The sequence below is a fragment of the Cyanistes caeruleus genome, chromosome 18 (genome assembly GCF_971803275.1).
Source record: "Cyanistes caeruleus chromosome 18, bCyaCae1.hap1.1, whole genome shotgun sequence".
NCBI classification, from domain to species: domain Eukaryota; kingdom Metazoa; phylum Chordata; class Aves; order Passeriformes; family Paridae; genus Cyanistes; species Cyanistes caeruleus.
In genome coordinates this window covers 6,980,390-7,005,346 of record NC_141718.1, presented here as the reverse complement: position 1 = coordinate 7,005,346, position 24,957 = coordinate 6,980,390, and the positions used below count along the sequence as shown (strand labels likewise).

The 24,957-nt window shown below is 41.0% G+C and overlaps 2 protein-coding genes across 21 annotated transcripts in view; one reads left to right on the top strand and one right to left on the bottom strand.

Annotated features, from left to right (window-relative positions):
• The window catches only part of TRMT2A (tRNA methyltransferase 2A), a 41,789-nt gene extending 25,499 nt beyond the window's left edge, over window positions 1-16,290 (bottom strand). The window contains exons 1-2 of the mRNA XM_086856206.1: window positions 15,877-16,290; window positions 13,978-14,095 (exon numbers count right to left, since the gene is read on the bottom strand). The gene's annotated coding sequence lies outside the window, so the exon portion shown is untranslated. The remainder of the gene's footprint in view (window positions 1-13,977; window positions 14,096-15,876) is intronic.
• Window positions 1-24,957, top strand: part of ZDHHC8 (zDHHC palmitoyltransferase 8) — a 116,279-nt gene that overhangs the window by 4,038 nt on the left and 87,284 nt on the right. For 3 of the 20 annotated variants that reach the window (XM_086856194.1, XM_086856200.1, XM_086856183.1), the window contains exons 1-2: window positions 16,056-16,438; window positions 19,658-19,732. The exons of 4 other annotated variants lie outside the window; for them this stretch is intronic. Coding sequence is in view for 3 of the 16 variants with exons in the window: in XM_086856179.1 (XP_086712305.1) it covers window positions 16,684-16,820; window positions 19,658-19,732 (212 nt within the window). In the remaining 13 variants the exon portion in view is untranslated. Of the gene's footprint in view, window positions 1-1,101; window positions 1,369-15,657; window positions 16,821-19,657; window positions 19,733-20,443; window positions 20,550-21,444; window positions 21,548-24,957 lie in introns of those variants that run through there. 13 more of the 20 variants (XM_086856181.1, XM_086856197.1, XM_086856184.1 and 10 more) reach the window with 13 other exon arrangements.

Here is a 24,957-nt window from a genome sequence, read left to right as displayed (position 1 = left end):
AAAATTGGGTTTTTGTTTCGTTTGTGGTTGTACAGGTATTTTTTTGCTAACTGCAAAGCTGAGGACCCTTACAGATTTTTGGTTGGGTTTTACTTGTTCTGTTCTTAAAGACTTCTAGGACTGTGGAATTAATCAAGTCTCTTAAAATGATAAATGTCCTTTCTGAATAGCACTGCAGTGTATGCCTTCTAGGGCAAGCTTGCTTTTAAGAACACCCATCAGTTGCTGCAAATGTGGCTTTTGCATTAGGTAGGGGTTACTTTATCTGCATGTTGGCCGCTGCAGAAGAGGGATTAGCTGAGAAAGAAAGCAGGAGGGAGGGAGCAAGATCTATGCAGCTCCTGGTCTTGATTTCTAAACTTCCAAATGGCCTTGAACCCTTCTTCCCATCGGAGGATTTCCTTTGAGACAGGCGAGCTGCTGGGTGGTGCCCCCGGGTGTGAACAGAGGAGCCATTCTCACACTGCTCTTGGGAAAGCTGATTCGGTGAACTTTCTGTTGTTACCTTAAATTACCTCTTCTGTCTGCCTCCTGATGCTAACGGATAGATTTTAAAAGAACAGAGTATCGTGTAATTTCAGTTATGTTTGCACTCAGTTACAGACCTTGGAATCAACTGAATTTGGCTGAGTGCAGCAATTCCCTTAATACTGTGACTCTGGGTGTAGCAGAATGAAAAGAGGGGTTTATTCCCCGAGCGAGCACGGCAGGGCTGGCGTGCAGCTGGCCCTGTCCTGCAGAGCCCGGCTCGGAGCCGCTCCCTGCGGGGACCCGCAGCGCTCCGCGGCTGCTGCGGCGGTGCCGCGTCCGCAGCCCCATCTACAGCCCCGCTCTTCAGGGAGCTGCTACGGGAGCTTCAGCCTCCCACACAGCGCCCTGTGGAGCTCAGGGCATTGCCATTTTTCTTTTAGGGGCGGGTGAGGGGGTGTCTTGTAGAAAGGATAGAATTGGGGCCCCCCGTCCGCAGGGTCTGCCCCGCTGCGGGAGGCCCGAGCAGCCGCGTCTCGACCGCCCTTCGGCGGGGCTGTGCTGGCTGCAAGCCCCGCTCCCTCTCCCCGCAGCGCTACCTTAAGGGGCTGGTTGACATCAGCCGAGTGGGCTGGGCGGTGTGGGTGGGATTTCCTGTGCTGGAGGTCAGCTGCTCCCGTCCCTCTCCCGTCCCTCCCAGCCGCCCGGGTCCCGCTCTCCCCGCGCCGGAGGGACCCGCATCCTCCCGGCTCCCTCCTCTCGGGTTGGATTTACATAGTGATGTGTAAACTACAGGATGCCCAGCAGCACTGGAAAGAGGTTTAAACCTACGAAATACATCCCGGTCTCCACAGCAGCTGCCTTATTAGTGGGTTCGACTACTTTATTTTTTGTTTTCACGTAAGTACCGCTCTGGCGGAGGGGGGGCCCGGGCTGCGGCCGCCCGGCCCGGCGGGGGGAGGCGGCTGGGCTTGACAGTCCTGCAGGCCCTGCCGCTGCTGGTCCCGCTCCCCGCCTGCCTCCTGCTATCCCTGCCCGGCTTTGGTTTGCAGAGGCTCACCATCTCTCCCTATCATAAAATGTGCCTGACAGTCAGATCCACCATTTCACGGCACGTAAAAACCCATCAGTCTCCCGCAGCTGCCGGCTGTGTGCATCAGAGATGCCAGAGCCCCGCAGCCCCTCTGCCCGTCTGTGCAGGGCTGGGGTACGGCAGAGAAATGCAGCCGCGGCCGCCCCGCTGCCGGCAGGCGTGCATCCAGCCCGTGGCGAGGCTGTGCTCCGGGAGGGAGAGCCGGCCTCTCCCGTCAGTCTCTCGCGTGTCTCAGGGTTTATCCGGCACAGCCTTTTCAAGTGGAAAGAATCCTATTCTAAGCATTACCGATTTTACATATTTTTATGTAACTGTTCCTGAAAGCTTGAGGAGCTGATGAACAAATCTACATTTGATTGAAGGAAAGATGAGGAAACTTTTCCCCTCTCTGTTTCTTCTTCTCTCGTTCTCCCTTCTCCCTTAAATGCAGAATGGAGCTGTGGCTGTCGGCTTGCAGCTCTCCTGTAGTTATATTAATATGTGAGTGCTGTAGTGCTTCGGCTGTTTCCATACGCTCGAGTTCTGTAGCTCGCTAACCCTTCCTGTGCGGGGGTAGCGGCACCCTCCCTGCAGAGGTGTCCGTGTTTCCAGAGATGCTACAGAACTGTGCTCTAAAAGGAGCGTTGACTAAGCTGCCTTTAGGAAGGTAAAAACATGGCTATTGCATATTAAGATTTATTGTTTCACTTATTTTGGAACTCTGTTTTCCTTGTTTTGCCGTTGCTATTTTTTAACTGAGCTCAGTGAAGCTGTTGGAAGCAGAAGGCTCTATAGGAGTGGGAGTATGTGTCTGTGTCATTATCTTTTGTGGTTTGGCTGTGATATGATTCTCGATGTTTCAAAATGCTCATCACTGGTCTGGTAATCTCAATGTAGGATTTCAGAATAAAGTGTAAATGTTGTTTTGTCTGACAGTTTCTTAAATTGAAACAGATTTTGACACTGAGTTTTGCTCTTGACTTAATGTGCGTTGATATTTCCTTGCTTGTTTTCAGTGCATTTGATATGAAATACGAATAAATCCTTTCAGGATATTACACTGTTTCAAGAACTGGGCCAGTCTCAAGAGCCAGTACAAGTATCAGCCTATCATTCATCATTTGGGCATCTAATTATAATTTGGTGCTCACAGGCAAAAACAAGACAGAAGTTGGCTTTTGTGATGAGTTTGGTGGTGAACTAGAGTGGTGAATATGAAAGAGTGAAAAAAAAATGTGGCCTTAATACCAGATTTTGTTTTTCTGGCTGCTTGAGGAATGCATGTATGCTAAGGTTGTTTTGGAAGCTGTATGTTTGTTTTCATATGATACTTCCCATGTAGAGCTGCAAATTGCTTAGTGATGTAAGACTTTCCTGGTAACACAGTTGTTGTTGAAACATCCTTTTGGCAGCAGGACATCAAATGAGATGTTCGTTTTATAATTTGTACGGAAGAAGCAATTGCCTTTAATTTATTACTGAATCTGAAACTTCACTCTGCTCCCTCTGTTATCAGTGAATAATTACATGCAAAATGAAGTATTTTAAGGATCTCTCCATATTGTAACTTGGCCTGTGTATCTTGAAGTGTTAGTAAATTTTTTGAGGATTGTCCCAGACATACGTTCTCTGCTGCTGCCAAGTCTTGTGTGTAATAAAAGTAACACATAATTGAGCAACTGTTGTCAGGCAGAATCTGAAGTCCTGTCCATTCAAAAATACTCAGATGAATTTGTATGGGTTTGGTGTTGTTTTTCATGCTGAGCAGTTTTAGTAAAATCTGTCTTTGTTGTGGAATCAAAGCAAGCCATATGCATGAGATTAGTTTCTTTTGTGTAGTGGTGGGTTGTTTCCCCTTTCGTGAGCATTTTTTATCTTTTTCCACAGGCAATGTTTTGTCTTCTGAAGATCTTTTTGTTGTGATAAGTTATTAAACGCTGAGATAGACCTGAATTTTCAGGTGTGTTGATTTGTACAACTTGTTTCATATTGGATAGAGCTCTGATATGCAGCAGTTGAACCACCGGCCTAAAATTGTTGTAGCAATTTTAGCAGCGCTTTTGATAAAATCCATACTTGCTTGTCATAGCACAAGAACTTAATCAGATGAAGATTTACATGTGTGTTTATTAATTCCTTATTTGTGTCATTAAGCTCTAAGGCTGCTGTGTCTGGTAATGAAGTAACCTGTGTTATAAATACATGAACCTGATGATGGATGGGACTCCTATCAAATTTTGGGTGCAGATCACCTCAGTGTGATGTCAGGGGTTAGAGCAACTTCAGTGCAGTGGAATTGAATAATACAGGCTAATATATGTGGAAAAACTGAATAATAACTATTTTTAAACCACTTACTGAATAGAAAAAAAAAAGCTTTTTAGGGCACTGGAAAAATTTCTGAGTAACATGTATGAAAACAGAGCCTCTGACTTGGCTTTTTCCCTAGACACGTTTGTGGTCTCATGCCACAGGTTATGAGTGTCTTCTGCTGGATGAAAAGCTCTTTGAACTTGAAGGCCAGGGTTAGCTTTTCAGCAATGTGGTCTTTATTTTTAGCTTTTTTTCCAAACACCTTTGCTAGAAAGCAGCACATAAAGAATGTTTGAAATACACCGTGTCTGTTATTAGCTCATCATGGTGCTGATCAGTGGTACTGTTATACTTCAGGAAAATTGAATTTTAGATTCTCCTTTATTCTTTTTCCTCTGATAAGCATTTAGTATTCACTGTATCACTGCTGTATTTCTTCTAGTTTTATGAGGGGGAACTAAACTATGTAGCTATCATGATTATTGCCTGGAAAGGCAACTAAATATTGCAGTTGTATTATCGCAGGCTTTTAGCACTCCATGTGTGTTCCTTCAGTAATAAATACAGTGTCTGAGTAGGTGGTCTAATTTGTCACAGTGGGAGTGTAAACAAGTATTAACTCTATGCATTATGAAGGAACATATCAATAATACTGTATAGAATGATTAAGTTAATTTACTTGTATGAGCAAATCTAACGGTGTAATGAAGGAAGAACTAATTCTTCTTAACATAGGACAAATCCAGTGATTTAGTTCTAGCAAACCTGAACTTATTTCTACTAAAATATTTTTTCTTCATATTTTTTGTAAGACTTTTTGATAGAGGTAACGATTTAACCTATTTCAGTGAAGTCTGGACTCTTATGCCTTGGAATACCAAGTGATGTGATGTAAACTTAATTGTTAAAAGACCCTGAGTTTCAAGAACTTGCCACCTTATTTTAGGTTGTACAACTTCAGTGTTACCAGAGAATGCAGCTTAATTGTCAGCAAGCAGAAAACCTGTTGGAATCAGTGATCTAAAAGGACTTTTCCAACCTAAATTATTCTAAAATTATTCTGTAGCTAATAGTTCTCTTCACCTGCTTAAACTGGCTATTTACTGCAGGTGTTGGTGCTGAGAACTTCTGAGTTAGTTCAGCAGCTGCAATGCCTGTGTCTGGAGATTACACAGCCAGCTGAAAGCGTATGGTTTTAAGGGGAAACTGTGGCTCATTTTAGTAAGGAGAAAAAAGCTCATCATTCTCTCTCTGAATATTGTAGGTCTGAAGTTTCTGATAAAATACCCATTTTCGGACTATTTTCTGTAGCATGCAGCCTCTTGAGTATCTTTGAAATACAATAGAAACATGTAATTCATATCAGAGGTCTAGTTGCCACTGCTTCTTTGATATAATGGCAGTAACATGCTGTATATTATTTCTTTAAATGGGATAATAAAATGGGTAATTTTCTGGGTGAAGTGAGAGCACAAATAAGGTGAAAACTCATTCAGTCACTACTGAAAATGCGAACAACTTTGTTCTTGAGAGTCATAATGGGAGATAATCATAGATATACACCACAGACATCTGCAGTTGGCACTCTAATGCAGTCTGTGGCACAGGGAGTCTAATACCAATAACCTTCAGGAAACAATTGAGGAGTGATAAATTGGTGTAGAAGAGCAACTGAAGTTGAAGTCACAGTAGGGAAGGAAAGAAAATAGAGAAATAGCCTAAACCTGTGCTGTTCACATGGCAGAAGGAGGAAGAATGGCTGGTAGACTGTGCTCAATAGCAGGGCTCCTGGATTTACCTTAACAGGGAGGAAAGCTTGGCTTCAGTTAATGAATATTTAAAGAAAAATTGGTGCTCCCCCCACATTTGTATATCATGTTACTGCATTTCATGAACTAGAAAGACTCAGCATTTCTGTAGTTAGACGTCTTTGAATCCAGATGCATTTATGATACATTCATCCCTTAAATCATAAGCACTACCCCTTTCCTGCAGTTTTCTTATCCTACACTGGAACAGCCTTAAAATAAACAGGTAATGGCACTTTAAAGTTTAAAACTCTCATAACCATCCTGGATAGTAGTTAATGAAAATATACTGATATGTGTATCTAGAGTTCTTGAACTATCTGTTAGATCTTTTCCTCCTATGACTTGCATATGTTCACAGAACAAAAAGGAAAAATACAGTCTGCTGTTTTCACTTGGGTTTGTTTAGTCACTAGCAAAGGCCAAGCTGATAGAAGATCATTTTTGCTTTAGTGAATTTGATTTGTATCCAAAGATGTTTTTCTTGTCTAAAGTATTTAGTTCCAGATGTGCAGACGTTCACTTCTGCCAGTTTAGTGTTCTGCTTTCAGTTAGATCAAACGATAAAATGTGATTTAAAATGTATATTGCAGATGTTATGGAGCTTCGTCTGTAACACAGGTGTGTTTTATACCAGCCTAGAGGAAATAGGACTGAATGCTGAGAAGTAGATGCACAATAAAGAAAAGAAAGATAAAATTGTAGCTCAGATTGTTTTATCTTGATATGCTGCTGGACAGCATGAATTCTGCCTTAGAGTGTGGTCTTGCATCCTTCTTACGGTTTGGCTTCTGCCTAATAACTTGCTGAAGGCTGTTTGTGGATTTGGGAGAGCTCTGGTGGCAGTTGCTTGTGCTGTGTGGTGCCAGAAGTTCCAGGTGTGCTGTGGTGTATATTGGGAGCACATGGAAACACTGCCACGCCACAAATCCACTTCCCATCCATCCTAACCAGATGGTCTTATCAAAGATCCTTGGCATTCTGAAAACTTTGGAGCACAAAGCTCCTCTACCTTGTCTGTTTCTAGCTGTGCTAGGGGTCCATTTGGTAGTGGTAATGCTAATTATGAAAAAGAACCATTTCCCCCCTCCTTGAACATTCTTTCCACACCATTCTTCACTACTTGGAATATTAATGTTTTCTGATTTTTCTTTTATTTTTTGCTTTCTATATGCCAAACCAAGAAATTGCTGGAACTGGTAGGGAGCAGCTTCACTGACAGCCATGCAGGGGACACTCTACAGGGGGAAAAGAGTGTGCAAAAAAGTGTGCCTCGGTTTAATCAGGTGAATTTTAAAACTGACTTGACAGTCACATACTGATTTCAAGCAGTGCAGTTTGGCCTCCTGAGATACCTTAACATTTTCCATGTTAAATGCATCTTTAATGGCAGGTTTTTCCTGTCCACTCTACCTGCAATCCAAGAGGTAATGCTTGCCTGGTTGACCTGAGTCATCTCAGTTATCATGTCTGTAAGCTTCTGAAAAATATTTACTTTTGTTATGACAAAAAATGTCCTTTTAAGCCGTGGCAATTTTAACTTGCTATAAAATTTTTGGAAATAGAATCTAGACAAACTTGTCACTCTAGATAAGTCTCAACAGGAAAATATATTTAACTGAAGTGTGAAAAGTTTTGTTGGGTTTTTTTTTAATGCTTTAAGAAGCCTCAGTTTTACTGCTTCTAGGTAGTTGATTCTATGATCTTTGCTTCCAACAGCAAAGTTGGCAATACAGGACATTTCTGCAAGCTATTAAAATTCATTTCTTTAGGGAAAAACCAGATATTTATTATCAGTGGGAATATTTTTTTCTTCCCGTAGTTTGAGAAAGTAAAAAGAAAAATCCTGTTTGTTGAGGGCAGTAAATGGCTACACATGTTCAGCTGTGGATGCAGAGCTTTCTGCAACCACTGCAGTGGCATTTAAGTGCTCCTAAAGTGTAGATCCTCTTTGAAAGAGGCAGAAGAGCTACTGGAATGGAAGTTATTGCTGTACATGGGCTACAGCTATAGTCAGTGTGTGATTTATGCCAGTAGCAACCTCCTTGCTATTCTTCTTAATAAGCAGAGATTAAGGTCATATGGAAATAGGAGTGAGAGGTTCAATTAGATCAGGATGGGCCTCTCACCCTTTGTAGAAGAATATATGAGCAATTTTTCTTTTTTTGTCTAAAGTCCTTTTCAAGATGCTAATTTAAATACTGTCCTTGTTTGTCCAAGTAGGCCACATGTGTACCCCTTTATAAATAGAAACAATCTCTACAAGATTGTTCAAGCTCAATTGGTTTGTTAGTAATGTCAACTAAAGAATGTTGCCAAAAACATCAAACTTAAACTGAGAGATAAACACATGTGGTGACCTTGGAGATCAGATTTTTGAGGTTCATTACCTGGGATAGTTGCTAATTATACACATAACATTATTGTGTAAACAGCTTATTCTGCTACTACGTGCTTCTCAGCTGAAATCAGCTGTAGGACCCTGTGGTGTGGGGTACGTGTGAGGGATGACCTGGAACAGGTTTCCTGTGCTCACATAAACTACAAGGAAACTTTTCAAGGCCAACAAGGGGAAACCATGAGCTTTGTTCAGTTTGCATTGGAAGATGTCTGAAATACAGCAGTAAAGTGGTGAAAGCCAATTTAGAGCATGAAGGAGATGCACACTGGAGTGGGGGAGAAGTATTGTAAAAGCTACATGAGCTACACTTGTGTAATCAGGGCAGAAGTGGAATGCTGATTTACTGTCCTTTGATTCAAGCCAGTAGATACAACACTTATTTCTCTATAATCCAAGAGTAATGTTCAATTTGGCTGCACTGTTACAGAGCTACTATGAGTTGATCATTTGTCATTGGGAGCAGCTAATGAAATTGAGAGGAAGAGACATAGGGGTTGAGACAGAAATGCTGCAGTTTTTAATGGAAATTCTGTATTGTTCTTTTGCACAGAATACCATAGATTGGAAAAGCCTTCTCAGCCTTGATCTTATTTTACCATGGAGAGGCAATTTTAGGGATCCTTGCTTGGTGATTGGAAAAATTAATCCCAATGAGTACACCACAGTGTAGTGTCTACTACATAAATCTTCAGCCAGTAATCTGTGTCCAGAAAGAGGATTTAATTAGTCACTGGTTGGCTTTTTTTTTTTTTTGCAATTACTAATGCAATTTAGCTAGACTTACTTCAAAGCTGTCCAAAGTGTCTAAAATTCTGTGCTCTAAATGTATTGTAAGTGGGTACTTGATTCTTTGTTTTTCTCAGGATGGATATTATAGAATAAACTGTACAGTAACCCATATTTAGATATTGCAGTGGTTACCATGGTCCTCTGTGAAAGTGTAAACACGGAATTTGTGCACTTCAAAAATGAAATCTGTATGAAATACCTGTACTCTGCTGCTGTGCGTTCAGATCATCCAGCAACAAAACACAGGGGTGCCAGGTGGAGGAAAAATATCTCTTGAATTTGAAATCTAAACACCAAAGCAGCTGTTTCCAGTGTATGTGTGCACCATGAAATGACTACTCTCCAGAAAATCTTAGTACACACTCAGACTAAACTAATCACAGAATATTCTTAAATGAACAAATTACCTTTTAAGTTGGAGCCCAACAAAGCAAACTTGAGACTGCTTAAATATATAAGGGCCTTCATAAATAAAGCCAGACAAAGCGTTATTCTCCCAGGATTCTTAAAACTAAATTGGCATTTACATTAGCTCTTATTCATGTCTTCAGGGAAATAATGTAATGTAATATCTATACCAACACAATTTAAGTACAGTTCTGGGAATACGGAAAGCTTGGACATTTCTATAAACAAGCATCATTTTAATTTAGACTTGGGTCAATCACAGAAATGCTTCAAAATGGAAAAGTTCAGTGTAAAACTCCTCCACTTACTCTGATCCCAGTCGGCTAGGAGAGGCAGGAATTTTCTTACGGAAAAACACTTCCTCTCCCCCTTTTCAGCCAGTTCAGTTTCAACAGTTATTTAGGATTATTTTCATTGTGTATAACCTCCCTTTCAGTTCTTCCTCACGAGTGAAATCTCATTTTGCATGTTTAGCTTTCTCTGAAGATTGATGTTTGCCCCAGCAATAAGACTCTCCAGATGTGTTATGATCTAATAATGTTGTGGTTAACCCTTGTCTGCTGTCAGCAGCTTGCTGAGCCACCTCCTGTGTTTTACCAAGCTCCAGCACTTGATGATGCAGTTTCCTGGCTCCAAGCAGTGGGAGCCATGAGTTCCTTAGGTGGGCAGCTCTCCCTCCATGGGCTTTGTGTCTGGCACTGGGCTCAGGAGCCACACTGTTAACTAGGCTCCAACATTTCAAGGCACTATGTTGGAGGAGGGTCTTAAGGAAGTCTGTATGGTCATCTTCATGTGCTCAGATCTGTGACTTTGAGCAGTAACTCTAGGTCTCTAGGTTCTTGTTTCATTTTGGGTTTTTTTAAAAATTATTGTCTCATTTCTCTGTTGTGCGGTGCATAAGTCTCACATCTTTCTTTTCTCTTTGAAGCTCCCTTTGCACATAATGTATCTTGTGTAAATGGCTATTGAGTCTTTGTGGCAAAAACAATAAGAGTGTCAACAGGCACTAGATTTTTAAAAATTACTACGTTTTGAGAATTCTGTAGAAAGAGGTATATACAATGGCTGCTTTCTGATACACAGTACAAACAGAAGGAGATGAGAATCTGATGACTTCTAAATCATGTATGGAAGTTGTAGCATCTGCAGCAACTAAGGAAATTAGTATCTGTTACAGAAATTTCAGTGCAAAGACAATGCAGCATTAAAATGGCAGGACTTTCTTGGTGTGGCCATTGAAGCAATGTGGTATTTTTTTTAAGTTGTGAAGCAAAACTTCTAATCCATGTCCAGATAGTTATGTATCAGAAATAAAACACAAGCACCACCAAAGCCAGTCTGTATGAGCAGTGCTCTCAACAATCTGGCAGACATTGAAGGAGGACAGGCAGATAGATACAGGTTTTTCATAATATTAGAAGGGTTGGTTCCTTGAAATGAAATAGTACTGGTTGTGACATTTTTGTGTATTTTTAGAATATGGCATTTGAGAAACAGATTGCAATGATAATAAGATACAAGGTCTTACATGTAGCATTGAATTTGGCCTGCTGATGATAATAAATAGGTTGGAAAACATCTGCTTTCCTTCTCTACTGCTTCAGTTGAGAAGACTTTGCTGGGGCAAAGCCATGCTCCTCCTTAGGAAGTCCCCATCCCTTCTGGTCTCCAGTAATGTAACTTGTGAATAAGGTCATCAGTGCTGTAATCCCTGTTTACTTCTTAAACTGAGGCAGAGAGACACTGTACAACTGGAGTGCTGATGCTTAGCAAATTTTGCACAGATGTGCCAACTCCAGGCTGAAGCCCTGTCAGCCCAGGACTCAAGGGAGATGATTCTTTCAGAGAACACTTCTGACGATTTGCTTAATTCTACAGTTTCTACTCCATCTAATGTAATTTTTGGCTATCTGTCATGCAGCAAGACTGTTTTGTTTATTGAACACTGCATGAATGTATGAATAGAGAGAGATGTGTACTAAAGCTTTGTTGTCTCTCTTTAAAAGTTTAATGGTAACATTGTAGTCTTTAAACTTTTATTTGTATGTGATTCCACAATGACTAGTTACTTTTGGAAGTAATTTTTCTTGCATTGTATTACAAAGACTAGTGGGATAGAGCTAAACATGATATCTGTGGTTTGAGAACTGAAAAATTAATGATTCCTCCTCTAGCCTGCTGTGTTTGATTTATAATTCATATTTGATAAGAGACGTGCTCTTCTGAGCCAGCTATTATCTCTCCATTTATATCTAGGTGAGTTTTTTTTTAATTCTTCCTGTGGTTGGTGCAGGGGGGTTGTGAATTTTGGGCCCTAGAGTGCTCCTGAAGATTGTTTCCAGACACATTTTCTCCATCTCTCATTTCTTACATGAGACTCTTTATCCTCTGTAGGATCTGGCCCCAGGGCTTGTGTTGACCCCAAACGTCACAGCTGCTGTCACAGCCCACTGCCATGACCTGTGACTTTCAGCATAACCCGAGTACATGGTTTACTTTTCAGAGGCACTTGACAGCAGAAGGAAATGGAGAACTATGGGGGTTTTAAGTGTCCTGAGTAGCTGCTTCCAGTCACTCCGCTTTTCAGGGAGAGGCATGGCTGTGGACTAAGCTATGAGCCCTTTACAGAACACATCTCTCACTTTTAGGTTTGGTCTTTTCCATCACTCTGGATCTTCCTGGGCTTATCTGGCTGCATCTTGTTTGCATCTTGTACTGGTATTTTTGCTGTTCTCTGTCTCTCTCTCCAGATGATCTCCAGGTCAGTCTGTTCAGGTGGATAAGGCCTTTTGCCCAGTACACACACAAAGAGTGATCCACTTCTTGTTCACCCACTGAAATGCCAGATTAGAGGCTTTACAAGATGCAATTCAAAATCTAATCTCATCTATCGAGCTGGGGTGGCTTTTAAGGGTTGATGAAACAACTCTTCTGTATTGAAACTGTAAGTGCTCTCAGTGGGCCACTGTCTTTATTTGTGACTCACACATATTTGGCGTCCTCTCCAAAGAAGCTGACCAACATTTCTATCTTCTTCCCCACTAAGAAGTTCTGTATTCTTTGTGAATTTATTTGCTCCAGAACAGTAAGCTGAGTTGCTGGCTGGTTAAAAGGGAAAGAGATGTGTAGCAATTTGCCAGTTATATTGTCCTCCTCTGAACACAAGAAAGCCCTGTTCAGTGGAGTGAGACACTGATCCCACATTTTTGTGATTAACATGTTTTGTGTTTTTGTTTGCGTCTTTGAGAGTGACGTTATTTATTTTTGTTGCTTCAACTGTTTGGAAATGAGAAAAAGCTATTTTGAGTGTAATATTGACTTGGCATCATTAAAACAGTGTGTCTTCTTGCCAGTTTTTTTCTTGGTTCCCCTAGAAATAAATTTCTTTTGGGTTGCTTCTGCCATTGTGTGTGTTGTGATAAGTCTCCAAAGCATCATACTCTGCATGTGTCATGTGTGATGAGAGATTGATTTCCCTGGGCATGTGAGTCCTGCCAACTCCTCAGTTAGAAAACTTGATGTTTTAATATACATTCTGTCTTTTAATCCCAGTTTGGCCGCTTCTTTTGGAAGACATTTCTCTTACTTTTTCATAAAAAAAGCTTACAATTATATTGAGCTAGTTAATTAAGAAGCCTGCATCTAATTCAGATCTCTCCTCTTAGCTTCCTTCTCACTTTTTCTTAAACTGTGCCTGCTTAAATAACCTGATGAAGCTGTGTGATAGTTACTGAGAAGGGTTGAACCCCATCTAAAGCTAGAACCTGAATCTGATCTCCCTACCTGCCCATTGAAATCTCACTGCAAAGTGATTACTCCAAGGCATCCAAGGGACTGCATGTTTTGTTTAAATCCCTTGGAGGGCTCTTGGTCCTCCTGGCTTGGCTGATTGTGTTCCTTCAGCTGCCTTTATCATGCACATGTCCTGGGCCTTACCCTTCTGGAAGATGACTATCTGTGGCCAAGGTCAAGATCCTGTTCTGTAACTCTGAAGGGACGAGCTTTTCAACAGGAGAAAAGAGTAACATTCTTCAGCTTCCTCTTGGAAACATCTGAATCATTTTGGTTAAAGCCTTAACTGGGATAAATACTTTGCTTGAAGGGCAGAGGTAGCAGAAAGATTCAGCCTGGCAGTTAATTTGGCAAAGTGATTCAGAATGGAAAATATGCAATATTGCTTTATACCTGTCCCTTCTCAGTCTCATCAACAGATATCTGAACACATTCCATCAGCTTTTCCAGTGGCTGCTAGTCTTGAGATGCTTCTCTTCACTGCTTAGTTTTCAAGTTGGTCTTCCTAAACTTCAGGAAATACTAAGCTTTCGCTCTGAAAGTCAGTCCTCTTAAATATGCTTCTTCCATAGGGTGACAGTCTTAAAAATGTATTGTTTGCTCTTTTTCTTCTTCTGAGTTCAGAAAACAGCGATTTAAGCTAAATTATCTCTTTTAGAAGACATTTCAGACAATTTGCAGTCTGCACCCATTTAAGTGGTAGGGGGCAGGATGGAAAGACAGAAGAATATAAAATAGTGCTGTTATGAATTATTGTGCAGAAGGCAACGATTTCTTTCATTCTCCCCTCCCCCAATCTTACTTATCTAAGGAAGAAATTGCAGAGTGAGAGAGAATATTCTGATTTCTAAGGCAGTAACATGGAAGGAATTTTGCATTTTCTCTATGAGTAAGCAAACACTTCACTATCAGTTTCCTGACATTACCTGTGATATTTTGAAGGCTTGAATATTGGAGAGAAGGTACATCAAGGCAGGCTTAGACTGCTGATTCTTATTCTGTATTTGCCAGCCTTCACTGGGTCCATGTTCAGAAAACAGAAACCTGTCAAAAGTCAATACAGCTACACTGAATTTCCAAATTATTATTAGTATTCTACATGCAGATTAGCTTTCTATTTGTGCTTATTTACCTGTATCTTGGAAATAGTCATCTAAAAATATTAGCAATAGATGAATACATGATGAGTGCCGCACTAGGCACACTTTAAAATGCTCTCATGTATATGAAATCTAAAATTCCTTATTTCAAACAGAAAGAAAAGAAGTCAGAACCCCTAAGGGGAAAGTACTACATGTTCAGGTCTCTTGTCATGGCCTGTTTGATTTATAAATATAAAAAAGTGTTTGTGTTCTAGAGCTGTGGCTGGTCCAGTGTTCTTTGTTGTTCTCTCACAACATGACAATCATCCAAAAATTTTATTTCCATGTAAATACCATGCGGTTTTAGGTGCATTATGGTATATATATATCTGGATATAAACTGTCAATTTGCATTTTTGGGTGAGACTTAAAGGAAAGTTCAGGCACAATAAAATAGACTTGTTTAGTGACAGTTCAGCATCACTTCACTTGCCATGTATGATCACCCTATCAAGAACTGCATCCTGCTGCGATGACAGTTTGCTGGAAACTCTCCACAGATTCATTGGAAGTTGGCTGAGCCCCAGCTCCACAAATTACTGGTCAGAAGGGACTGTTTGTAGGGCACAAATCTATCCAATTTGTAGTGTTGATTTGATTCTTTTTTTAATTAACACTTTAAAAAGTGTGTCAGCAGAGTGCCAAAAAGACAAGAAATGATCAGCTAAAACATTTTATTGCAGCATATGATGCTGTTCTATATTATCATGGAAACACAGCACTTAGATACAGCAATATTTTATTTCCTGTTACTTTTGTTCATTTTATGGTCAGCAGCAATTTTAAATAGTCTTCAAAACAAATGCTGGGCTTTTTCCCTTTTTTCTTTTTACTTCTTCTCGATTCTTATCTCCTTTCCCTGAATTCTCATTAAGTCCAGTATCTTATTGAATCTAAAGCTAATAAGTTGAATTTTCCCCCCTTTTAATTTTTTCTTTTGTAAGACTGCTTTCTGTCTGGTGTTTCTGGCTCAAAGAGGCGATTGGCAGGAATTACATAAGTAGTACACTAGTCTGCAGTCCTTTGGAGATTTTGCAAGTACAGTCAGGATTAATAAAAATCTGGTTTTTGATGAAATCATCTTTCTTTCTCCTTTTTTATTTGAGGTATAATTTTTTTCCCCTATTTTTTTTTAGCTGTTGTTTCCTCAGTGCTCTGTGTGAGACCTGTCTCTCCTCAGTCGTTCCTTCAGTCTTGGATTGTGAGGGTAGTGAATGTCAGCATGAAAGATCAGAGCTGGTGTTGACAGCAGTTTAAATGCACCCTTGCTTATGTTTCCTATAGAATGGCTGGTTCATAGCTACAGATGCTGGGAATATTCTGTGCAGGGAGGCTGTTCCAGGTGCTGGAGCCATAGCTACAAAGCAGAGTTAGTGCTGTGTAAGGGCTTCATGCTGCTCGCGGCCCAGCGTGAAGCAGCCTGGGCCAGTTCCCATTCAGAGCTCTCCCTCTGCCCTGCCCTTCGGGAATGACCTCAGCTGGCCGGATGCCCACCCAGCCACTCTGGCACTCTTCCCCTCACAGGATGGGAGAAAACGGGATGAAAAACCTCGTGGGCTGAGATAAAGACAGGGACGTCACTTACCAGTTGCCATCAGAGACCAAACAAACTCAACTCAGGGCAAATTTATTGCCAATTAAAATAGATTTGGACTATGAAAAGCAAAGATAAAACCTACACACCTTCCCCTCATACTCTGTTTTTTGCAAGCTTAGCTCCATTTCTCTGTTCCAAACTGCTCCACCTCTTCCTGCCCCCTGAGCAGGGCCGAAGGGAGGGGGAATGTGGGCTGTGCTCAGTCCATTTCAGCCCCTCTCTGTTGCTCCGGTGTGGGCGCTCCACGGGCTGCGGTGTTCCCTCAGGAAACACCCCCTGCTTCAGCACAGACTGCCACAGGCAGCAGTGTGGATTTGCTCTGTGCTGGCTGCCAGGGAATCCAGCACAGCCGCTCCCAGGGACATTCCTCACACTTTTCCCCTCACTCCGGGGACATTCCTCACACTTTTCCCCTCACTCCCTGCAGGTTTTGCCCTTTCTCAATATGACGCGGCCTGGCTGAGGGCTCCCCTCACAGAGCCCTGGCAGCCCTCAGCATCTGGGCATAGGCACCCAAACCCCAGAGTAAACATTTCTACATAGATGTTCCAGCAGTTCTACATTTATATGAATCTTTACATACAGGAGAAGGTGATTGTTACCAAAAAATGCAGTTTTGACCTTTATCATCCCTACCTGTACCACAAGGTCAGTCAAACAAGTTGGGAGGAAAATGGATTTGCCTATTTTTTTCTACCTATGAATTACTTGTTTTTTAGTAGCACTAAATCTCTCTTCAGGAAAATTGCTGAATGTCAGAGTGCAGCAATGGCTCACTCTGATTTATGAAATTCCTCAGAATTTCCATTGTGATTCTGTGAGTCATGTTAATGTGGCTTCTTCAGCTGTGACTCGAGGATCCTCTATTGGCATGGCACTGTAGCTTCTCTGTCATGGTCTGGGGGTTGTTGGAGGCCAAGCACAGGGCACAAAGTCCATCAGTTCTTGTGCTTTACAAGCTGCTGGTGAAGAGAATTCACTGCTGGGAGACTGTGGCTGAAAATGTGCCCACACCAGGGGCTGGCAACAGGTAATTCTGTGTAGCCTCACAAGCCAACTGCTTTGCTGCTGCTGCTTTGACTGGCTGCTGAAAAGCCTTGTCCCTCCTGCTAATCCCAGAGAAAACTTGGTGGGGTTAATTTTAACACCCCTCTTAAATGCTGGGGTTTGGTAATAACGCTGAGATTCTTAGAAGAACCTTTCCAGAAAATAGCTGCCTCTTCTCTGGAGACTAGAAAAGGTGTAAAGATGTGGAAACTGCCCGCACTAACATCCATGTAGTACAAGGACAAAACGTGAGACATTTACCACAGTTTTACAGGCATATGTTTGGGTAACTTTGGCAGCTGTACCCAATTATTGGAGACTACATAGGAAGAGCCAGGAAGAAATAATCATCTTCTGTCAATGTCAGGAAAAGTGACTAGGTCAGAAGCTCTGTGAGAAATGAAGTTTCCAGAGCAGAAGTACTAAAGCTTCAGCCCAGTTCAGTTTTCTCTTTTCCTGTCCTGAAGCACTCCATCATAATTGCCTTTGCTCGTACTACACCTGTCAAGAGATGACACTGCTATGCATTAAACTTGGTAGCGTGACAGCAATGCATTTTGCCCTGCCAGAACGGAGGCAGCTTGTGCCCATCTTCCAGTATTTGATCAGGTCTAGCAGCTTTTTTTCCCCCTAATTTAGAAATAATGCCAAACAGTAACACATTGTATGTGTAAACCAAATTGACTGTCCTTCCTGGGCCCCTTTAAAAATATTGGAGAACTGCTTTTAATGCCTCTGTTTATTTTGGTACAGTATCCAGACTGCTGGAAGTATGTTTATAGTACAGTCTAACAAGCTGAGGCTCCTCTCTAAGATTTCAGTGCCTCATGGCTGGATAGAAAAAGCCAATGCACTCTAAATATGTATTTTGTCAGACTCTGGCGTGCAGTAATAGTTAATGACACCTAAGCTAAGTTTGAGCAGCAGTTTTTCCTCAGCACTTGATACAGTGATCCTTGTTACTGTGGTGTTCATTAGTCAGACTTATCAACACCTGTGGTTGTGAACATCACCAGTTGCATTAGGTCATCTGTATTTAAGCTTGATGACTTGATGAGAAACAGTTTTAATTTGCTGTCTACCTGTGCAGCCTGAATTCCAGGTTAACTTTGAAATCTGGTTAATGTTTTGGATGCAAGAAATTCAAGTTTATAAAAACAGTGTTACTTATATTGAACTGAAGTTATAATTCTGCTGTGAGTGCCTGGAGCAAATATAAGTGACATATAAGCTGCTCTTTACTGTGCTGATGGGCTTTCAATCCACTTTAATGCAGTGGATTTAATCTCCTATTCTTCACACTTCCCTTTTGCTTGATCACAAAGACTTCATGAAGTGGAAGATAATTTTGTAAATGTTTTATTTTTGACATAAATATCTTCCACACAGGAATAAAGATTGAAACATAAAATAAATTTTAAGTTTGTTTTGAAACACAGTTATTCTAAACATTGAATAGATAATCCTGGTAGTGCAAGATTGGAGTTGTTTAAATCAAACTTGCTGATTGAGGTCACAATTTGTTTCCAAATGGTTTATAAAGCCAGTTTGCCACATCTGCTCTCCCTGCTCATGTGAATATCCCCGTGCCCCAGTTACTCATGGCTGGCAAGGAGTTGGTGCTCACTCTACCCTTTTTATCTAGGCTCAGACCACTGAACTTGTCAACTCTTTCTCAAAGAAACTGGATGATACAGAAGAGTGGTCATCCTTTTCCCTTGGTCTCCCAAATCTTAAAGCTGCTGTAAAAGCTTTGCTGTAGTTGATAGTTCACTGACGTAGAGTATGGAGAATTTTGCTTTGGTGCCTGTTGGAAGGAACCAAACTGTTTTCCAGTGTGCCTCTGAAAAGTGCCTCTCGTGTTCAGCTCTAAAATCTCATGCAGTCCCAAAGCTAATATTAGCAGTAAGCTTTAAAGGCTGACTGGAGAATTGATTTGGAGTATAAAATACCTCTTCTGTTGGTGTTTGGGCCAATGCTGTGTAGTATGGGCAGTTGTTAAATCTTCCTGAATTTCAAAAGAATGTAGGCATTTAAATGATTTACAGGTTATTAAAAACATTGTTATCATACCATGACAGCATTTTAATGAACTACTTTTTTAAATTACAGCTGGAACAAATACCTGCTGGAGTAGGAGGTCCTTTGGTACGCAGCAGAGTTGTTGCCAGGAATATACTGAATATTTGAAACCCAAATTGGATGTAGTGAATCTAGTTGGCTCATTCATTAAGTCATTAGCAAAGCATAAAAACCCTACTGTAGCACACTCATCCTAGGCTTTCGAAGAACAATCCTGTTCCTTATTGACAAAGTGAAGATTGTTTAAGCAGTTTGGGGATTTGGGGAGGAATGTCCTTGTGCATGCATTAACAGCCCACTGTCTGGTGGGGTTTATAGTGCTCAGCTGTGTGCTGCAAAGTGCTTTTCTTCCTCACCACACTCCTTCCCCTTTCCTGTGCTGAAACTGCTCAGAGAGCAGCTGCTCCCCTGAGGCACAGCCCTGGCTGGCACCTGCAGCACCTGCTGAAAGGAAGGACAATATTGCTTAGGGATGACTCACAGGAGCCTTAAGCCTGCTCTGTTACAAGCAGGAATTGCATCTTCCTGAGGCAGCCAAACACAATCCTTGTGTACCAAGTTCCACCCCAGGCTTCTGGCCTTTTCTGAGCAGCCAGCAATGCCCCAAGCTTGTTGTTTCATTCTGAGGTGCACTGGACTATCCTGGGTGGCTTTTGCCTATGCAGGTGAGGCCCAAATGAGTGTTTTTTGGAGAAGAGTGACTGGGAACCAGTGGGTGTTTAATCTGTGCTTTTTCAGCAGTGCTGTTCATCACCACAGTGGCTTTTGCTGGCTTACAGGACAAACCTGCCCAGGAGAGCGGAGGAGTGAGAGGTAAAGTGAGTCTGACCACTCTGGTCACTGTTCTGGATTTTCATTTGCCATTGGCAATTTCAGAAAGGTGCTCAGGGGCTGGCAGGGAGATTTTGCTCTGTAGGAATGAGGCATAAGACCTTCCTTTGAAGTCTTTGGGCAGGAATAAAGCAAGTATGTCCTGCTGCCTCCTGTTGTTTCTGGGGTGAAATGTGATCAGGGTGACCAGAGACAGGTGGGCAGTGTCAGAGGTCCAAAAGAAGAGGCTAATAAAAAATCGGATCCTAAGGGTTAAACATTTTTTACACACCTGCCAAGCTTTATAAAAAGCCTGTCCTTCATCAGCTATTTTAAAACACATTAGAAAAATGAAGTGACTCCCACATACCAGTTGGTGACTTTAATTCTTTCTGTATACAAGCAATTTCATTGATTTAAGGTGGTGCAAAAGAGTATTTGAAATTTTAGTGGAACTGATGTGTCTCTTTGTGTCATACTGAAAGAATTATGAATACTTGAATGAGCAAACAATGCAAAGGACTGAAGCTGTCATGGTATTTGACACAGAAAAGGAGACCGAGTTACAATATGAGGTTTTTCCATACCTGGTCTGTCACTGAACAGCAAATATATACAGAACAAGTTAATTTATTTTTCTTTTTAAATTTTTATTTGCCTAATTTTCTTGCATCTGCAAAGAAAAGTGATTAACTGCACTACAATGATTGCCAGTCTCATTCCTGTAGCTGTATGAACAACTAATCTTCATGAGTGCTAGCATGGATGGAGAGCAGGACTGGGAATTCTGTGTTGTAATTTGCAGCTTCTTCAATCATTGGTGTGTACTACATGATTTTTATATTCTAGTTACAAAAGTTGAAGATGCATGTTCTCAAAAAGTTATGTTCTTAATGAAAAGTGCAATTCACTTGCTGGAAGTTTCTCTGTCTTTCTTATCTCCACTGTGGTGAAAGGGAGTAAGTACTTGGCCTTGATAAACTCTTGTGCCAAGTGTTCTTTTGAAAACAAAAAAGATATTATGGCCCATAGTTATTTTCAGCATAGCCTTGTTTGGAAAGCAAACAGAACTTGAAATTAAGTAATTGCTCTCCACAGATTAAAGACGTGGGTTTTCCTCTCCACCGTATATTGCCTGCTTGTTCAGTGCTTCAGCTTATACTAAACTGTTCAGAGCCAGGATGCCGTTGAGCTAATTAATGAAAATGGTTTTCATTGATTGCTGTGGAAAGAAAAGAACTAATTGGTTTAATTAACTCAAGACTATGCATATCTAGAACAGTGACTATTGATCTGTGTGTGTTTAATTAAAATAAAGGACTTGCAATTTTTGCAGACCTTGTCACCTCACTCTCTGGTTTGAGTAGGACTTTACAGTCTGAGTGTGCCTTTTCACAGTAGCTCCATTTGCAGACCCTCAAACTGCAGCAGCTGGGACTGGCACCTGAGCACGAGGGAGCAGAGTACAGAGCTCCAGAGAACCACAGCAGCACGAAGTGACACTGTGATTTCTGCTCTTTGTCCTCCCATTTGAGCAGCAAGCTTGTCTGGAAATGAGATGACTAAAGCTGTAGGAAGCCAGTGTTTGTGCTATGTACTACTTCTAAAATAGATGCTTTCAGAGGGGGAACCCTTCTGTCTGACAGGTTTCTCATAGGTTAATGAGACAGGAGATCCAAGGTATTATTTAATGTCTCTTTTTTACTGTTTTTTAGCTTCTGTATTTATTTAGCTCTGTCAAAGTAGTGCAGATCACTTGTCTAAACCAGAGCTTTATGTGTTGCTACCAAGGCTTGCATTGGATTGAAAACTGCCCAGGTTTGTACTGCTGGAATAAAAATAGTAGTTGTAAGGTAGTCTTCTTAAAAGCAAGTATTTCCAGATGCTTCTCAAATCCTTGGTCAGTATTCCCTGTCTCTTAAACTTATTTTCCTGGCTTTCATGTGGAAGGCTTCCAAAAGTAAGGAAACTGAACAAATAAAATACGTAGACTATGATTCTAACTTTTGCTGGCCACTTTGGGTACTATGTGAATAGGAGGGAAAATAAGGAAAAGCAAGACTTCAAGCAGTGAAATGGATTCTGACATGAGTTGCTTCTGACAGAAGCAACCAGTGGAATTACAAAAAGGTGTGATGGCTTTTGGTTTATGATGGATGGATGGATGGATTGTTTATGATTGCAGAAGGTGACTTAACCTGTGCTGCTTCTGCAAAAGTTTACCAGACCACTTGCCCTCTGGCGTCCCTTTACACCCACTGGGTGCCAGCACTGATGGTGGCTTTCATCAGGTGTGCTGTCTGGTTCAGTTCCTGTGTGGCAAGTAGCAGAGTGTGTCAGTTCTGTGGTCTCTCTGCAGTTGCCACTGCTGTTGGCATCAATTTTTTTTTTTGAAGCTGTGCCCTTAGCCTCCCTTGTGCATGAAATCACTGGTCTGAAATTTAAATTGCAGGTTGCAGTATACCTTAATTGTAATTATCCCCAGCACTTCCACTATAAGACCTTAGGTTTAGTTCTGTGAAACTTGCCATTTGGGTGAAGAAATACACTTCACACCAAGGAGTGTTTGTATGCTTAGGCTAAACCAGAATGATTTAAAAAAATATGTTTTGCCTATCAGAATCTTCAAGTTCAGTGATACTAAACTGTAGGGACTTGAAATGGAACAACAGGATTGCTTTTGTGGTTGGACTTTTTCTGTCTCTGGAGACAGAAAAGAGCAGTGGGGTTTGTGTTCATGGGCAGGGTGCTACAGTCTCTTGATGTTCACTCACAGGGCATGATCAGATGCCCAGGGTCTCTGCCCTGCCCTAGGGAGGCAGTTCTGCTCACTGAGGAGGAGATGTGGGGCCCTTTGCCCGGTCTTTGGATCCTGTAAGCAGCAGAAATGAGGGCAGAAGCAGATGTTTCAGAAATAGTTCTGTGTTTTCTCAGTGCTTCTCGGGTGGGCAGTCAGGGAGCTGGGCAGGGGAAAACAAAGAGCCTGCAAGCACCTGGGTGAGCTGGTTTCAGTCATCTCACAGTGACTTGGTTGTTTGCAGAGCAGTTTCATCTTGAGCTTCTAGCTCTGAACAGTACCAAGTTCATGTTATGTTGGCAGTGCCCCTTTCACTGCCTGCCAAATGCCAAGGAACCTAAAAAGTCAGGTTCTGGGGGACACACAGCATTTCGGGTTCCCATCTGCAAAGTCAGACTGAGATGCAGAGATGATAACTCTTGGGGTGTTAAAATGATAAATGCTGGTGTTCGCAAAACACTCATATGAAGTTAATTATAACAGAACATCCCAGAAGGAGAACAATTCTATATTGAGTACAGAATGTGCACGGCATGCAGTGAGTATGGCCCGAGGCCACATGTTGGCGGGGTACAGTGATCCTGAACAGTACCTGCTCAGCCAGCATGCAGAGCAGCAGCAGCCCTTTAGGGAATATAGGCAATAAAGAGATTAAATTTGGCCCTCTTGTTACATGCAAGTGACTTTAAAGATTCATGGACAGTTTTATTCCAGCAGTCCAATTTTCTGAGCACTTGCCATTGTGCCAGTGTTGTCACTTTATTTAAAAAATATGATAGCAAACATAAACTTACAGTATCAAGTTGCAAAAAGAAGTTCTGGGCTTGTGGCTGGGTTTTTTTTCCCTTACTCAATTATTAGTCTGAGGAAGGTGAGAAATCCAATATTGTATCTGTAAAGTGGGAAAGCTTAAAGGTTATAGGCAACTAGGGTTCCCTTGGATTGATCTGGGTTGTTTCAATGCATTTTTCTTCTTTATTGTGGAAATCATCACAGCTGATCTTGGAGCAAGTAAAAGATGTTGCTCCATGCAGAAATATTTGGAAAAACACTTGCTTCCCCAGGAATTATGATGAAGTCTATTAATCTTAGCCTACAGCCTATTTTTACAAATAGAATTATGGGTTTCAGTTTGTTGTGGTCACGTTTCTGCAAGACTATCTTGGATTCTTCCATCTCTCACTTCTAAAAAGGGATTGTATGATGTATTAAGCAGTATCATAAATATAAGTCTTATATTTTAAGAACAAAACCTTAGGCCTCCTTGCATTCTCCATGATGTTTAATATTTCACAAGTTTGACTCTTTTGCAATCCTTTGTGACTTTATAAATTGTGGTTTTATGGATTAGAGTTCAAAAACTGGTGGATTTTTTTAAAACTTCAAATAGATTGGGTGAAAGTAATTATTATTCTTTGAAATAATTACAAGCATGGTAACTATTTCAGGCAGAAATAACTGGGATTTCAAATTCTTATGGGCAAAGCTATTCATCAATCAAATAAATCAGTCCCTGATGGGAAGGGGAGAAGGAGTAATCGCATGTTTTTGTGGCACAATAAAACAAGGAAGATATTGTGTCTTAAAAGTCCTACTGCAGAGATTTAAGATAGGTTTTTTCCTTTAGTACTTTTAAGGACTAGGGAATAAATCAAACTCTATGTCTCTCAGGCTTTGAGATAAGCATAAAAAATTTCTTGTCTAAATTTAATTCCTTAGTTTCTCTAAAAATCTTCAGAATGGTTTTTAGAATAAAAAATGTAGTGTGTATGAGAAGACTAAACAGGCTAAAAATCTAGTAACATTTTGGTTTCCATGAAATTTTAATCTTTAAAAATTACTAAGAAAGGTACTTTATTCCTGCAGGAATCAAACTGGGGCTGGTATCAGCAGCAGGAAGGGTGGACAGGAGTAGAATGGGAGAACTTAGTTGCTGGGAAAGTGGTTACCATTCCAGTCTGGAATAGCAGAATCAAAATTTCTTTTGTAGCAAGGAAGAAGCTTGGGAAGAAAGGAAATAAAATTGTTTTATATTTAGACTTCTTAATATCCTAATGTTTGTTGGTTTGCATTATGAGAATTGGGGGTTTCTGTCTGTATTGACAGCTGTCGCCTCCGTGTCTGCTGGCTGCTTGAGCAACCAACCATCTTCTTAAAGCTTGTTCATTCCCCAGAGGGCAGGAGAAAATGTTTGGACCATTTATTTTGAAAGATAATTATTGCTCTAAGCAACCGCTTAAAATTTACACTATTACATTGATTCGAGTGTAAACATATGAAAAATGTTATGATAATGAAAAAGAACATTTAGACTGAGAACGTCTGTTGTGAAACAGTCACAAGTTTTAAATCACTGTTGTTCTAGTAGGAGTCCTGTTTCTTTTCTCTGTATGAATATGGGTAAAGAGTTCAAATTTTGATTGTTAGAACT